The following is a 15,880-nucleotide window of genomic DNA, read 5'->3' as shown; positions in this document are numbered from 1 at the left end:
CAGGTTGGTTGAGACCTAGTGATACAGTTGACCAACCTGAAACGCAACAGTTCCCACCACCCTGGGGCAGTTGGGCTCAGGGACACGTGGCTCTGGACCCCATGTGGAGGGTGTTCTTGCACGTCAGCTGTGCCCCAGAAGAGCCAGTAACGCCTGTAGCTGTCCAACTGATTCTCAGGGTATTTTCCTGGGAGAGCCCTTGGTCATCTGACCTCCTATCCAGGAAGCCCCGTGACTTTCTGACTGCTGCCTGTCACGCCAACAACACACCTGTGAAGGTTCTGCTCTGCATGGCCATCTGTCCACCAGGCCCCCCCTTCTAGGGACCCAGATGCTAGGACCACCCAAATGCTGAAGGAGTGTCCACCTGCCTAAGGTACAGACACCCCTGTATCCATCTGCATGATTTCTACTGGGAATCAACAACATTTATGGGGATTCTTTGGCCCTAAAGAACAGACCAACCTGATAGAAGCAATGCAATGATTCACAATTACCAAGGTCAATGCACATATACAGGGGCCCATAGCCCCAGATGCCCCACTCACAATTCACATGGGTGTCCCATACGTACCCACCGATGCCCAAATATTCTTGCTTCATACATACATACATCCAAACACGCACAACAGTGGTGTGCTGGTAAGTGCTAAAAAACTCTCCGAGAAAGGTGGGAAAGACTTCACTTATGCTATCTACATGGTATAAATATTCCCAGCATGACCAATCGCAAGCTACCCACTTGCCATCACTGAACACAGAGCTGGGAAGAGATATGCACCATTGACTATCCCAAGATAGTATGAACAAGTTCCAGCACATCCCATACCTTTTCCTATGAATTTGTGCACACAATCCACTTACACCCCAAGTAGAACCCTCAACCCCCACCACAGATATATAACCAAAAGGATACCACATATACATATGTGTTTGTACATATACATATATATATATATATATCCTGAACACACACGTACATTTCTACCCTCACCCTGAATAAATACACAAACAGACCACCTCTTACTACCTAAATTTTTACAGACGAAACCTTACTCACCCTGAATATTCACATTCCACTCTCACAACTATATATACACACACAACATGGGCCTGAAAACAAACATGTGCAACCAATATGCCATCCAGATGTACACACTGAGTACCTAAACACACAGGCTCACCAAGTACACAACTGTCTCATGTGCAACCCAAAAAAGACCCATATGCAGTCCCACAGCCCTAAAATACATATACTCCAGGATTCCTGCATACACACATAACCTACACCGTCTACTGGTTTCCAAACACACAAACTAAACTCTCACATCCCCCAGAATACATACCCCAGAAGCCCCAGGAACTCAAAAACACACACAGCCACAAATAACCTATTCTTATCAAATACAGCTGACCCTTGAACAGCTTGGGGGTTAGGGCGCCAACCCTCCATGCAGTGGTTCTGCCTCCATGGATCGTGTAGTAGTCCTGTAGTATTTACTGGAAAAAAAATCCACTAGAAGTGGACCCGTGTGGTTCAAACGTGTGTTGTTCAAGGGTCAACTGTACATATAAGTCCACCTCACTAATACTGAGAACACACATACAAGCAACACCACTAAATTCTTCAGGCATTACATTTGGAAATAGACACATAGAGGACTCTAAGCCTCCTGATATACTCACAAATCACAAATACACACACCCACAAACTACTCATGACTATACACCCCAAATGCTCAGACACACTCAAAACAGAAAAACACCGACAACCTCTGCAGTCTTACTAATATACATACACAATTCTCACACACGTATGGACACACACATGCAAATATTCCCAAGCCCTGAACATACAGATCCCCTCCCAAACACTATACGTTATGCTACCTCTCCAGAATACAAGCTCCCCACCACCACCCCAACATATCAACTGTATATGTGGGGGGGGTGTTTATATATATATATTTCTACCCTCACCCCGAATATATAGACAGACCACCTCTTACTCCTACCAAACACATGTATAAACACCCTAGCATTCTCCAAAGAAATACACTTTGAATACTCCTAACAACTCCATACCTTATGAACAAACTTTGATAATGCATGAACCTGATGATGGACACACACACAGATTAGAATACACAAGTAAGATACATGGAAGTGTCTCCAGCAAACCATTTATGAAACAACTTCCGTATATCAAATGATCCCTAGCTATTAGGAGCCAGCTCACACATATGCAAGTACTAACAAATACCCATATCACATATTTCTAATATATAGAAATGCAATTGTCCAACTTCCCTGTAGAAACATAGAACCCCACCTCTTTATCAGATACACATATACTCACTTCCCAAAATACATAAGCTTCAGAGGCTCCTACTGAAAATTACAAATGCACAGCCTCAGCAAATATTCCTCCAAGTGGCCATGCCCCTTGAATACACACACAAACTCATTTAACACATAACTCTCCACAAGTCCCAAATAGAACCACAGTTACCCAGAACACTACAAATATGCAATAATATCACCCTATATGCCCTTTGTTCCAAATACACATACAGTACCACACTACTGGCATATACATAACCCCACATTCCCAACCTCTCACACACAATTAACTCTGCCATCTTGCAGAATACAGAATCATACAAACACAACATACCTACATATACAACATCCACCAGTCCCATAAAATAGTCACAGACTTGCCCTCTACACATCCAAATATACATAGACAGCTCCTGAAAATGCACCCACACAAACATCCCATAACCATACAACGTGCCCTGAATACACAAATGATCATCCTACATTCCCCAAATATACAAAATAAACAGACTGGACACCCAAAGTAATATACACCACTACTTTTCCTGACATTGCCCTTATGCATATGCAGATAATCCTTCCAAATCCACCATTAGACACACATAAATCCCCAAATTCATGGGTGATAAAAACACATGTAAACATATTCCCCAAACACCTAATTACAAACACCTAACCACCAACTCCTTGAGTATGCCTGCGTCACATCTCAACACCCTCCAAGTACAACACTCACTCTTACACACTCTCACAAAAACACAGGCATGACCTCCCTTCAGACACAAACATCCACAGACAAAACCAACCCACACCTTTGACTACATATCAGATTCCCACCAACCAATTAAATATGTACAGACCCCATCTATGCTTGCAAATCAATCATGATCTGACATCAGACTACAAATACATGTTTATTACCACATTCAGCAAAGTTGCTCCCATCACTGACAAAAGAATGCAGTTTGGACATAAGTGTTGATTGATGTTTTTATGATAAGAAGGAAGACACTAGTGAAACCATGAGTGTGTTCCTTCGATCTTCACTCATTTTCCAATCACCTGAGCTACACCTTTGGAATCAGATGAGGGTTTTCAACTTGCAAGAACGTCCCTCTAGCTTTTGTACTCTTCAGAACGCGCAGCCTAGAACGGCACCTGTTTAATAGCTCACACACACTACTTACCCCCCACCGTAGGCCCCGCAATCACTGAACCCTTCATGCAGCCGGCTCCCCAGTGGTGCCAATAACCCTGGGGTAAACCCCTCAAAGGAATCGAGCTCTATGGGGGCGTGAATCCACATTGTGGGGAGTCTCCTTACACGGACAAGGGCACAAATAACCCACAGGGTGAACAACAGCGCAGAGCGGTGACACCTGAGGGGTGAAAAGTCCCCGTACCCCTTACCTCAGGGTTCCTAGAATTGACTCCAGAGGCGGCCATGACAGGCCCCGCCCCCGCTGGACAGCCGTTGGGGCCCCAACCTCCGCGCTCGCGCATGCGCTCCTGTCTTCTGGAGCCGAGCCAACTGCCCCAACAGACGCCAGGAGCTGTTGGAGGACGGCGGTCCGCGTGCCTGAGAGCCCCGCCCCAGTGGGCGTGCGCAGGCGTGCGCAGGCGTGCAGGCGCGGGGCACGCGGGGATCTGTTCCAGGAGGTCTCTGCAGGAGAGGAGAGAAATGCAGGGTCGGGCACGCTACGCAGCATCTCTGGCGACGCTCCTTGCCGGGAACCTTCGTGACGGTGTCTTCTTAAAACCAGCTCTTGTGAGATGTGCACTCGTGATTTTTCTATTGCACACCTGAAACCCATGCACTTAGCTACAAAGAGTTCTGGAGAGCTCCGCTCTAAGCACAGTAGCCTCAAATTGGGGCAAGTGCTTTCATGCCCTTTGGACTGCAGTTCCTTGGTTCTTCTTTATGCCTTTCAAAAAACAGTAGGTCCTTTTTCCTAGCAAGCCTGAAGTTTCCGCTAAAGAACAATTCTAGCAAAGAATTCAGACCTGGGAAACACTCTTAAGATACTGTCTCCTGACTCCATTCCTAGAGTTTTTCCAAACGCATTTACTCTACTAGAATATTTTTTCTCAGTGTATTTAATACACGGAGGTTTTTCAATAAATGTTGATTCACAGGTGTTTCCTTTGTACGGTTTTTTTTTTTTTTTTTAATAACTTTGAGAGAGAGTGGACAATCTGGGCCAATTTCAACACAGCAGGTAGTATGGGAACAATTTTACTTTCCCTCCCTCCTTTTTTGTAATATCTTGCAGACTTTCAGTTGGCATTAAAAACAACAACAACAACAAAAATAGTAGCAGGATCAACTTACTGACCTGACTTTGTAATACTTCCCAAAGAAACTTCAATCATCAGATCCTCTTTCTGGTCAATTGCAAGATTAGAGCATTTCTCACTCAACAGAATGCCTCTGAAAACCCCTCACATCTAACAGCACTAAGCGCCTCCAAGTGCACAGACTTGAAAACTCCACAAGACACAAACATGGTATCTCTTCGTTTCTTTAACGTTTCGTGATTGAGTGGAAGATGAACTGTCTTCTGAGGCTTGTGATGCATGTCCAGAGATGTTTTTTCTCAGTAGTCAATGCCTGCCCGCAGCCTCTGTGCAGGAATAGTCAGAGATCATGATCCAAAGGACTTTTAGATACTCCCTTCTGTGACTACTCTTCCCAAATTACATTTGGGCTAATTTGATTATCTCTGTCTCTGGGGTGTAGGATTTTGAAGTATTACAAAAGTGATTGCAGAATTGGGACTGGCTAATTTTTGCACAGTGCAATTTTTGTATCAGCGGCCTTGAGAAGAGTCCTTCAAATACTGTATCAGAATTATGAGTGAGAATCTTGTAAATAATTGGTTGAATGACTGAACAAAGGGAGGAAGCAACAAGGAAGCCTGCCTTTCTCGAGTGCCTGGGTACAATATTTTGCCTCACCATCCCTCTAGTATGAAGTTATTGGTTGAAAATCATATGAGTTTTCCTTCATTGTAAAAGCTCCAGTACTGAGCGATATTCCCAAACTGTTTATTTTTTTTCAGTCCCCGACAGGAGTTTCTTTAGATATAAAGTTCACCATGCTGTTGCTTGAAATAGTCTCACCTTATCTTCTCATCTTCTTCTGAGTCAATTTTTCCTAACAAGGGGCAAGGAACTTCTTAAGCACCAACAGGAGTCTTTTTCACACTGTGGAACAGTCCTTCTAAACCTCTGTTTCCTTCCCCAACACCCCACAATCAGTTGGAGTTCTACTGCAGCTACAGCAGTGAGAGAATCTCGTCTCGCAAGAGATTTGGTTGCCATCCTCTGAGGTTTTCAGCCTTCATCTCCCTTGACAAGTTTCCTAACAGTCCTCTCTTCTCACAACACAAACCACGAATACTCTTTCATATCATTTTGATAGTGGTAAACTGACTGACATGGATTCTCAATATGAAAATAATAATCAGACAAGTTTTGTAAAAGGAATGCTACCATCATTCCCATGCAGATGGGGCCATATGCAACGATGAGCCTAGATTGTAAAGAGCAAGTGTATGTAATGCAGACAGGAAATTAACAAACTTGTAAGCAGGGCTTGCAGGCTAGGATTTAGATGGAAGTGGGCTTGTCTGAATGGGGATTGGACACTGGTGGATAAACTCTTGGCATTGTGTCAAGGTGCACATCCATCTCATGGGTAGTGGACTTTTAACACCTAGAAAAACCAGGGCTCTAGGATGTTTAGTCCCTTTAACATAAGGAAAGAGAAGAAGATTTTCTGCCTTCTTGTTCCTTACTTCTGTCCTTACCCCTACTAAGCCAAGATGTTCAGTGCTATATGATGGCTCTTCCAAATCCATTTCATCCAAAGAGCCTGCAGATTTTGTGTATGTTTACAATTGTGTTTTCTGTTGGAGCCAAGATGCACACTTGAGTCTCGTCACTCCAAGTTCTCTTTCTCATAAGGATGAGTAACTGATAATAGCTTAGTATGTTCTAATTTTTTGGTAGTGTTGCCAGATAAAATACAGATTTCGAGTTAAACATAAATTTCAGATAAACAGGGAAAGAATTTGCAGTAAAACTATGTCCAAAATGTTGCATGGGACAAAGTTGTACTAAAAATGAATTCATTGTTTATGTGAAATTCAAAAGTCAAATTCAGTTAGGCATTTGTTACTTTTCTTTACTAGATCAAGCCACCCTATTCTTTCAGGTCTTTGAAATGTAAGAGACTAGAAATTGTTGTTCTAGGAATCTAGTGCAGAAACAGAGGAGCCACGATACCTGTACAAAGACAATCATTGGAAATATCCTCAGATATATAGGAACATATATGAATTTTCAACTAGAAAAAAAAATGAAGGCATTTTAAAAACTGAAAACAGATTGCCTTCGTTTTTAGTTGCATGACGTATCTCTGGGAAGATTTTAATGAAAGAGATAACACTGGTTTCCTCCGGGAAAGAGGATTGGGTTGACAGGGGAAAGAGGTGGGAGGAGGACTCGCCACTGCATATTCCATTTTGCACAATTTAATTTTGAACCATGAGAAGGTGTTACTCGCTTAAAATATTACACTAAAATCATTTAAAAGGTAAAAAACTAAATCTTTTACAACCATGGAATACTATGAGAAAGACATTTAGTGAATTCTGGTCTTGGACATGGGGGCTGCATGACGGTTTTTTGATGGACGGGGGCTTTCCAGCACAAAGGGTCATTAGTAAGGCTGGTCCTGCTGGATGTTGGTTGGAGCACAAGGACCACTCCCTTAGGAGTGATGTATATACAGCAGTCAAAGACACTGGATCTGCTGAGACAATCCTAATTTCAAATACTCAGTTCCATGTGGCCATAAATACCCAAGTGTTTATCAGACTAACAGTTCTGAATTTTGTTCAGAAAGTCTAGTCTCTGTTGAAGTAAGTCAAGAGCCAGGTAGGAAGCAGAGTGTGTTGAGGGACACAAAACTAGGTTGATGGAAAAAGAAGTGAAAGGAAGGGAACATCAAGTCCAACCTCGGTGCCTTGAATCAAAAAAACAGTTTATAAACTGCATAAAGAGGCACACGCCAATTGTGTTGCCACTGTGTGAGGTGGAAGGAACTTCCGGTTCTTGCCTACCTGCCAGAGCCCTCGTGGAATGTCTCCCCACCCCCACCCTACCCAGACCCACGTGCCCTCTGCCCCTCCCTCACTGCAGAATGTTTAGATTCAAACCTGCCCCTCCTTCACTTGGATCCTGAGCGTCTGCTGAAGCAGGTCACTCTCTGGGTCCTGGTCTTGACTTTTCTCATTGAGGCTACCAGGCAGCAGTAGTCCGTGCCCAAGCCTGCAGGATGGCTTCAGAAGGAGGTAAGCCTATAGGCTGGGGGTGTGTTCTCAGAGACCCTGCCATCCCTCACATCCTTCGGGTTCACACGTGACACTTCACGGTGGGCACACAGTTGGACTGAAGTAGAGGGAGAAGAGAGCCCTGGACACACGAGGACATTTCACCTGGGGAGACTGGGGAGCCTGAAGAAACCTGAGACTGCACTGGGGAGGAGGGGTCATTGGAGGTGGATCAAGAGGAATTGCCCTGGCTATGGAGAAAGGATGGCAGCAGGCAGGTTGATTCTTTCTAGAAGGGAGACAAGCCACTTTGAAACGTGTGTGTAAGGATGTGTGTGATGTCCTGGTGGTGACACAGGGAGGGTCATGAGGAAAGCCTAGACCTGTCTTGTGTTCCTGAGGCACCTGAAGCTTGCCTCACCATATCTTTCTAAGGCATTTGAACAGGAGCATACTGTATCTAAGGGGGCCGTGGGGAGAGATGGTCTTGGTGAGAAAACTATTCAGTGGGGCTGTGTGTGGCCACACCTGCAGTGAAGTGTCCTCTCCGAGAGCTAGGCAGGAGGTTACTCTAACTGCCGCAGCCCACACCTCGTCCACTCCTCCCAGCCCAGAGCTCACTTCTCAGTTCAGGCAACTGTTGCTTTGGATTCAACAGGGGATGGGCAACCGTGTAACTTCAGCCAAGAGAGGGCTCAGATTCCTGAGTTGCTCTGAATTGTTCTTGCTTTTGTGGAATCGCAGTACTTCAGACCTACTTCATCTCGTCCCATATCTCATGGTGGACTCTCAGGCTGCCTTGAGAGGAAGAGTTTGTTCATATTTCATGTCACTCCTTCATGGACAGGGGACAGATGTGGAGTGGGGTTGTTATGGGTGGATTGTCTGTGAAGGCTGCTTCCTCTTTTAAAGGGGGAAGGAGTGTAGCCCAGGGGCAGGAAGACGATCTTCTGTGTTATTATTAAACGTCCTATGACACCTGTTCTAATTAATTAGGTGCACCGTGGTGTGTACCTTGTTCTCCTGAACAAGGATGTGTTCCAGACAACTTGATCGCCATGGCACCTGGCTTATGCCTGCTTCTTAGATTGTCTTTCCATTATTGGGAGCTGGAAGGGGAAGGACCACAGGCGGTCTGTCCTCCCACGACCAATGTAACATGACAATTCTTTGGCCCTTGTTTAATCCTCTGCAGCCATCACTGGCTGTGAAATGACAGAATCTAAGGGACACGCACCTACTTCTCAGACCCCCCCCAACCCGCACCGCCTCCTAGGAACAGAACTCCTGAGTGATGACAGTGACTCTGGGCACTGGGGAGGGGGTGGCAGGACCTGGCCCATGTTACATGTCTGCTGTGGGTTGTTCTGAGATGCAGGTGCATTCTGGGCCAGTGTTAAGGGTTTGTATCAAGATTCCATTAGAGAGATATTTTCCAGCATTTTGTTTTGTTTTGTGAGGCTAGGAAAGAAAGAGGGGATTTATACTGAGCATCAGGAAAAGGAGGACTGAGGAGGAGGTGGGGCCCCAATATTTTACACAGTGCCTGTCCACAAAGGGCCTTTGGGGGCCTAGAACTTACCTTGGAGAAGGTCCCTACCTGCTAGTACGCCGGCTGAGGGGCATTTCTCACAGAGCGGATGTCCACCCAGTTCCAGGTCTTGGGAGACAGCCTGTGAGGCTTAGGTGCCAGGGGGTGCCTTAGGGAGGCTCTCCAAGTCAGTGCTTGCTGAGGCGATTTCTTCTCGGCAGACAGGGTTCAGGGACCTTGGTGGATGGGCGCGGGGTCACCAGTGGAATAATTCTCAACTGGAGGTCAGGGCATGAAAATCACTTGAAGACATTTGCACGCTGCACAGTTTCCCTTGTCCAAGTGTCCCTCACCTGTGGAGATGTACACTCTGATGCCACAGAAAGCCTCGGTCCCACTTGCCCATTCTCCTCCTCCATTCACTCCTTTCCTTTGCCTCAACAGCATGTCCAGTGCTGGGAACGGATGTGACCATGAACCCCGGTGCCTCCTTGTCTACTTTCACGGCAGTGCCCTTCCCTCCACCCATTCCTGGCGCCCAGCACCGGCCACCCTGGCAGCAGCACCTGCCACGTCCCATCACCCCAGCATTCCCTCCTGGCAGCAGCCTGCTGCTGCCAGCTTTCCCCAGGACGCCTTTGGTGGTTAATGGTGGCCATGGCCCCAGTGTCCCTGGGGCTTGCAACCTCACTGTCCAAGTCAGGTCACAAGGGAGGACAGTGGAGGCCCCCCAGACTCAGACCTTTGTCGTTACTCAGGCCCCCCTCAACTGGAGCGTTCCAGGGGCCCTCAGCAGGAGTGCTGCATGTCCTGCACCCGTATTCATAGCAACCCCTGTGATGGGGACCGTTGTGACTGCTCCAGCTGTTGGAGTTAGTCAGGCTGGCAAGGGAGGCTGGACCCCAGGCTTTCCTCCTCAAGCTCCACCACCAGCTGCCCAGCTGGCCCCTATCATTCGCCCAGTGAACTCTGGGCCATGGCCACATGGCACTTCCAGGGAGCGCCGCCTGGCCACCAACCAGCCCAACGCCTCGCAGGATGGCTCCTCTAACACCCAAAGCGTGTACAGTAACTTCCGACGTTGGCAACACCTCAAGCCCCTGGCCCGGAGACACTTTCACCGGAGTCCTGATGCAGAAGCTTTTTCCTGCTTTCTCATGTGAGTGAACGCTCAGGGGGTCCTGAGCTTATGGGAGCTTTTAGATAAAGAGGAACTGGGGATGGACTCGCACGTTAGCTTTCTAGGGATACTGGAAGGAAGGTGTGAGGGCCATGTCCATGCTATGAGAAGGCACATTGTCGGTCACATGGGTGGGCCTACCAGTCCGTGACATCAGGACTGAAATGTGCCCTATCTCAACTGGCCCCACCACCCTGTGAGTCTGGCCAGCTTGCTCTTCCATGATTCTCATGGTAATATGGACTGAAGACTTGCAGTCAGAGAGGGTCGTGGTGTAAGGTGAGGAGCCAAGGAGTGGATGCCGCACTGTCCTGTGGTGCCGTGTCCTTCATACAGGACTTGAGCGTACATGGCCAGGGGAGGTCACTTCAGAGGAGGGGGAGGAGCGCGGGGCCCAGGAGGGCGCTTTATGCATGCCTCCACTTCGTTGTGGAGAATTCCACTAGGAACAGGGTGATGGTAGAGCTCTCCTAAGGGTGTGGGCTCTCTCCCACTAGACTTGTGAGCCTGGCAGGCATTTGCATCCTAAACCTCCGGTCCCTCGTAAAAAGGGGACAATTACACTTCACTCAGAGGACTGTGCAGAAGACTCCTTGGGCTAATCTATGAAGTGTTAGCAGATTGCTTGGCACATGCCACGCCTCATTGATGATAGTGATTTTTATGATGAAAATGCAGGCTTGAAGAGGAAAAGAGCTCCCCAAGGCAAAATGTCCCAGCTCTAGCCTGGGAGTGGATGGTCATCCTTGAGTGAGTGTGAGGCGGTGACAGCAGTGACCGGGAAGGCTTGTCTTTGCCCTCCCAGACACCCGCCTCTCACCCTCCTGTCGCTCAGTCATGCTGTGTTGAGTGATGTGTGGTCCACATTGTCGGGTGGGGTCAGGCAGGTGGGGGCTGGGCTGTGCCCAGAGACTGACCCCGAGGGCTTACAGCCCAGTGCTTCGATCCCTGGCCCGCCTGAAGCCCAGCATGACGCAGGAGGAGGGACTGTGGAGGGCCGTGCAGGAATGGCGGCGCATAAGCAACCTTGACCGGATGATCTACTACAAGATGGCGGAAAAGTGAGTCAGCGTCCTGGGCCCAGGGGCTGCGTGGAGGGTGAGGCGAGTGGGTGAGGGCAGGGTCTGGCCGTGAGGGTGCTCATCAGAGAGGACAGAGGAGAAGGGCTGTCACCCAGCACACGGTCCCCGCAGCCCAGGGGCCCTACTGTCCTCCAGAAACCCCTCCCTCACCTTGAGAGTTTGAGACTTCTGTCCTTCCTCCACCAGGAGCTCTGCCTTCCCCTGATTTTGACCTACCCTTGCCTTGATATGAAGGTCTTAGGACGGGGCAGGGTGAAGCTGTGAGTCCAGTAGGGGTCCAACTCCGGCCATATGGGCTGGGCCGGGGAAAGAGCTCCACCCGCCAGCCTGCTGCTTCCTTAGTGGTGGGTGGCTGGCGGCCACTGACATAGATTTGGGACCCCCTCTCCTTATGAAAAGTGGCCTAAGTGGGTACCCTGGAATCCCTGAAGAAGCTGGGGAAGCCAGCTGTCGTCAGCCCAAGGGTCTCCGGCCCTTCCAGTGTTTGCTCCATGGTAATCCCCTTGGTTAAAGAAACAAAACCAAACAAACGAGTGCCTCTCAGAGGAAAGGAAGGCCTCTCCTCTAAGCTCAGCATCCACATCGTCCAGCCTCTCCTGGGCCCTGTCTCCAGGTTTATCTTCCAGGACTCTCATTCCCAGCCCAGGGTCCTGGATTCGGGCAAGGACCCCTGTGGGGAACACATGCCTGTTCCAGCCTCTGGCTGTCAGCCCTTCATGTGGTTCTGGATGGGGATGGGGGGCATGAGGAGGGTGCCCCCTGGGTCAGCCATGTGTCCCGTTGACCTGGTTCAATTCAGCGACCTGGGTCTATGCTGTTGAATGCCCTCCAGTGCTGGTGAGGCAGGAAGGGTCCCAGATCTTGTTATCACTTCCAGGAGCAGCTCTCTGCTGTGGACAGCACCTCACAGGGCCTTGACGGCCCCAAGGCACATCCTCTCCCAGTGCCTCATTCTTGGCTGCCTTTGTTGGGCTCCAGAACCCAGGCCTTTTTCTCAGGGTGGCCTGTGTCTCCGTCACCCCCCAGGTTCATGGAATTTGCGGCCGAGGAGGAGACGCACATTCAGCATTTGCAGTGGATGCAGTGCGCGCAGGACCTGCCTCCTCCAGCCCCACCGAAGCTGGATCCTCGGGGGCCCCCAGCCCCGAAAGTGGGCCTTCAGCCAGGCACCCAGCTTCCCACTGGAGCTGAAGGCACAGGTAACAGGGGCCTAGGCTTGGCCACCGTCCCCATGTGGATCCTTTTCTTTCAAGACAGGGGCATTGGTCTTTCAACCAAAACAGCCACCGAGGCGGGGGGTGGGGGGGTGGGGTCTCAGCTGCCCTTTGTCACTACGGGGTATTGACTTGGTCAGTTTTGTAACTCCTCTCACACCTCCCTGTCAAAGGACCCCACACGAAGTCTGCCTAAGTAGTGGGCTTGAAGGGGAGACCCCTAGAAAATTGGAGGTTCCCCACTTCCTTACTTGTGACTCTCTTAGATGACCCCCTAACCTCCCCTCTCCAACTGTGCATGAGGCTTCAGATGGTCCTGGCCCCTCCCACACCCACATCAATGTCCCCCAAACAATGCCCTCACCAACGTGCGGTCGGTGGTCAGGAGGTGGACCGGGAGTCCCTCACCTTCCTTCCCTTCCTCCTGCTCTGCCTCAGCCTGTGCTCCCAGGATGTGCGGCCCCAGGGCCCAGCCCTCGCACCCGAAGCCACACAGATCCCAGCGGACCCCGGAGCCCAAGGCGCCCAAGGAGATTCCCCCTGAGGCTGTGAGGGAGTATGTGGACATCATGGAGGCGCTGGTGGGGCCCGTCCACTCAGCCACTGGCGAATCAGATGCAGAATGTGGAGAGGATGGAAATGAGCTGAAGCAGGAAGAGGACAGCACCTACTTGGACCCGGGTCTCTTGAGCTACATTGACAAGCTGTGTTCCCAGGAAGACTTTGTCACCATGGTAGGCGGGGCTTGGAACCTGGGGTCTACAAGATGCCAGGGCATGGAACTATCATCACCCAAGATCTGGGTTCTGCTCAGGCCGATGGGACTTAAGCTCAGCTCCTTGTTCCTGAGCCTGGTGTTAGGGGAGGTTTACGCAGGTGTATGTGTGTATATGTTTGTGTCTGTGTGTATGCCTTTGTGTCTGTTTATGTGCATCTGTATATGTGCTCTTTTGTGTGTGACTGTGTATGTGCATGTGTGTATGTGTGTGTGTGTGTGTTTGTGTGTGTGCTGACCATCCCCGCCTTGTGGAGGAGAGTGGGGGTGGGTCTCTGCTTTTCACTTTCCCTCCTGGTCTTCTTGTGTCACAGGCCACTCCTGGCCAAGGATGCTCACAGCCTCTTCTTTCTGTCCAAGGTGGAGGCAGTCATTCACCCTCGATTCCTGGCAGAATTGCTTTCCCCAGACCCACAGCTGGATCTCTTGGCCCTTGCTGAGGAGCTGGAGCAGGAGGAAGGACTCACCCCTGAAGAAGTGAGCCAGGGGAGGGAGAGGGACACTTAGGGAGCCAGGGGACTCCAGGGGAGGGGGGACCCCAGGTGATCCAGGGGACAGGGGAAACCAGGTGGCCCAGGGGAGCCAGAGGAGGGAGGGATCGCAGGTAGAACAGGGGAGACAAGGGACACCCAGGAAGACCAGGGCACGGAGGGACCCCAGTGAGCAGGCGAGAGCTAGGGCCCCAGAACAGGAGGCCCACATGGCTCTGTCCATCCCTTCCCTACCTCGGAGACCTGGCATGGGGAAGGGCCCTCTCTGGGGTGGGTACAGTGCAGGGTGATAGGAAGGAGAGGATGGGGAGCCGGGAGCGGAGGGAAGGACACACAGCTGGGAATAAGGTGCAGGAGGATGGCAGGAATGCCACCGTGTCTGTATTTGGAGTCTAGTCCTGGGGTCACCCGTCCCCTCCTCCCCCCCAGGGCCATTGTCCCACTGCCCAGTGCTCCTCCTCTCACACGTGCGTGTGGAGCCGTCACTGTCCTCCTCCCTCCTACCAGCTGGTGCAGAAACGACTCCTGGCCTTGAAAGAGGACGAGGGTGGGCCGGCAGCCCCGAGCCACAGTGCACCCGGAATGGGCTCAAGTCCATCTGAGTCCCACGCCGGCCAAGGTGCCCAGAGGCACGACCAAGACCGCCATCGAGGGGTCAGTGATGAAGCCTGCCCACCAGAGAGTGATTTTGAGGCTCTTCATAGGCCCATCCGAGCAGACACTGGCCCGTTCAGGCCCAAAGTCTTTGTTCCCTGTCGAGGACGTCAGGAGGTCTCTCCATTCCTTGCCGGACGGCCCTCCCCTCCCCAGGGTCAAAGGCACACTGGCCCTCTACTGGGACCCAGGGATGCGTCTGTTCTCAGAGAGGCGTCTCCTGTTCGGGAGGCCCGAGGGCCCAGGGACGCGTCCAGTGAGGACGAGGAGGAGCTCCCCAGCCTGGCCTTCCTCTTTGCCTCCCCGCAGAGCCTGCTGCCTTGCTGGCTGTCCCAGAGTCCTGCCCCTGCCTCAGGCCTGGCCTCCCCTGGAGGTTGGGGGGCCCAGAGAGCTCCCCAGGACCCCTCCCCTCAGAGAAGAGGCCCCAGCCCAGCTCCACCAGCCGCTCCCAAGTCGAGGAAGCGGGCTCTGTGTGGGCGCCCAGCCGCTGCTGAGAAGCTGTCCATCCCCGGGGCTGGCCACGGGGTCTCTGCGAGGCCAGCCTTGGCTCTGGGGCTGGCTCGCCCCTCACAGCCGAGAAAGAGAAAGCGTGACACTTTTGTCACAGGGAAGAGGAGGAAGAAGAAGAGGAAGCACTGCAGCCAGTAGGGAACAGCCGGGCCGGCCCTCCAGGGCGAGCCCCCCAGGGCGGCCCCCAGGGGAGCCTAGGGGCTCCTCCTCACCCCAGTGCTGATCCTGGAGGATGTGGGGGGAAGGGAGGGAGGGCAGGACCAGCAGGGCGGGGAGGGGAAGTGCGATTGTGGGGGGTTAGGGAGGTGGGGGAGGTGGGTGTGGGCAGGACCTTTGGAGTGATGTATGTAAATTGTGAATAAAGATAGTTTTGGTGGGAAATGCTCTCAGGCCACTGTCATCTTCTTCGTGTGGAGCTGCTCCACAGAGAGCGAACCTGAGAGGAAGGAAGGGTGAGGGAGGTCACAGGAGCTATGGATCTACAGGTGGCCAAACCTTTCCTCCACATAGACAAGGACTCCTCAGGCTGCCCCTGGGAACGCATAGCTCTCACTTTCCCCAGGGACCCCCTCACCATCCCCTTCTCTAAAGCCTGCTTGGCTAGGGGCCTTCTGGGGCATCTGTAGCATCTTCTGCATCCCTGAACCGTCTGGGGAGGGAGAGCTGCTTTTGTGCCTCTCAGCCCTCTGGACACTAACCAGTTTCTAGGACGGAGCCTGCAGATGGCCCTTGTCTTTATGGAGCTGCTCTCTGCTTCCCTG

General features: G+C 50.9%; 1 protein-coding gene across 1 annotated transcript; it reads left to right on the top strand.

The window, feature by feature from the left end:
- Positions 1-7,687: 7,687 nt before the first annotated feature.
- LOC309622340 (NUT family member 2G-like) lies at positions 7,688-15,257 on the top strand (the record flags this gene model as incomplete). The annotated part of the gene is made up of 7 exons (XM_082409441.1): positions 7,688-7,703; positions 9,658-10,372; positions 11,326-11,454; positions 12,502-12,674; positions 13,128-13,423; positions 13,825-13,941; positions 14,463-15,257. The coding sequence occupies 7 exons, from the start codon at positions 7,688-7,690 to the stop codon at positions 15,255-15,257; spliced, it is 2,241 nt and encodes a 746-aa protein (XP_082265567.1).
- Between the last annotated feature and the right edge of the window lie 623 nt (positions 15,258-15,880).

The sequence above is a fragment of the Balaenoptera borealis genome, assembly GCF_965194805.1.
Source record: "Balaenoptera borealis genome assembly, contig: HAP1_SCAFFOLD_2183, whole genome shotgun sequence".
In the NCBI taxonomy this organism is placed as follows: Eukaryota; Metazoa; Chordata; class Mammalia; order Artiodactyla; family Balaenopteridae; genus Balaenoptera; species Balaenoptera borealis.
This window is presented reverse-complemented; position numbering and strand designations above follow the sequence as displayed.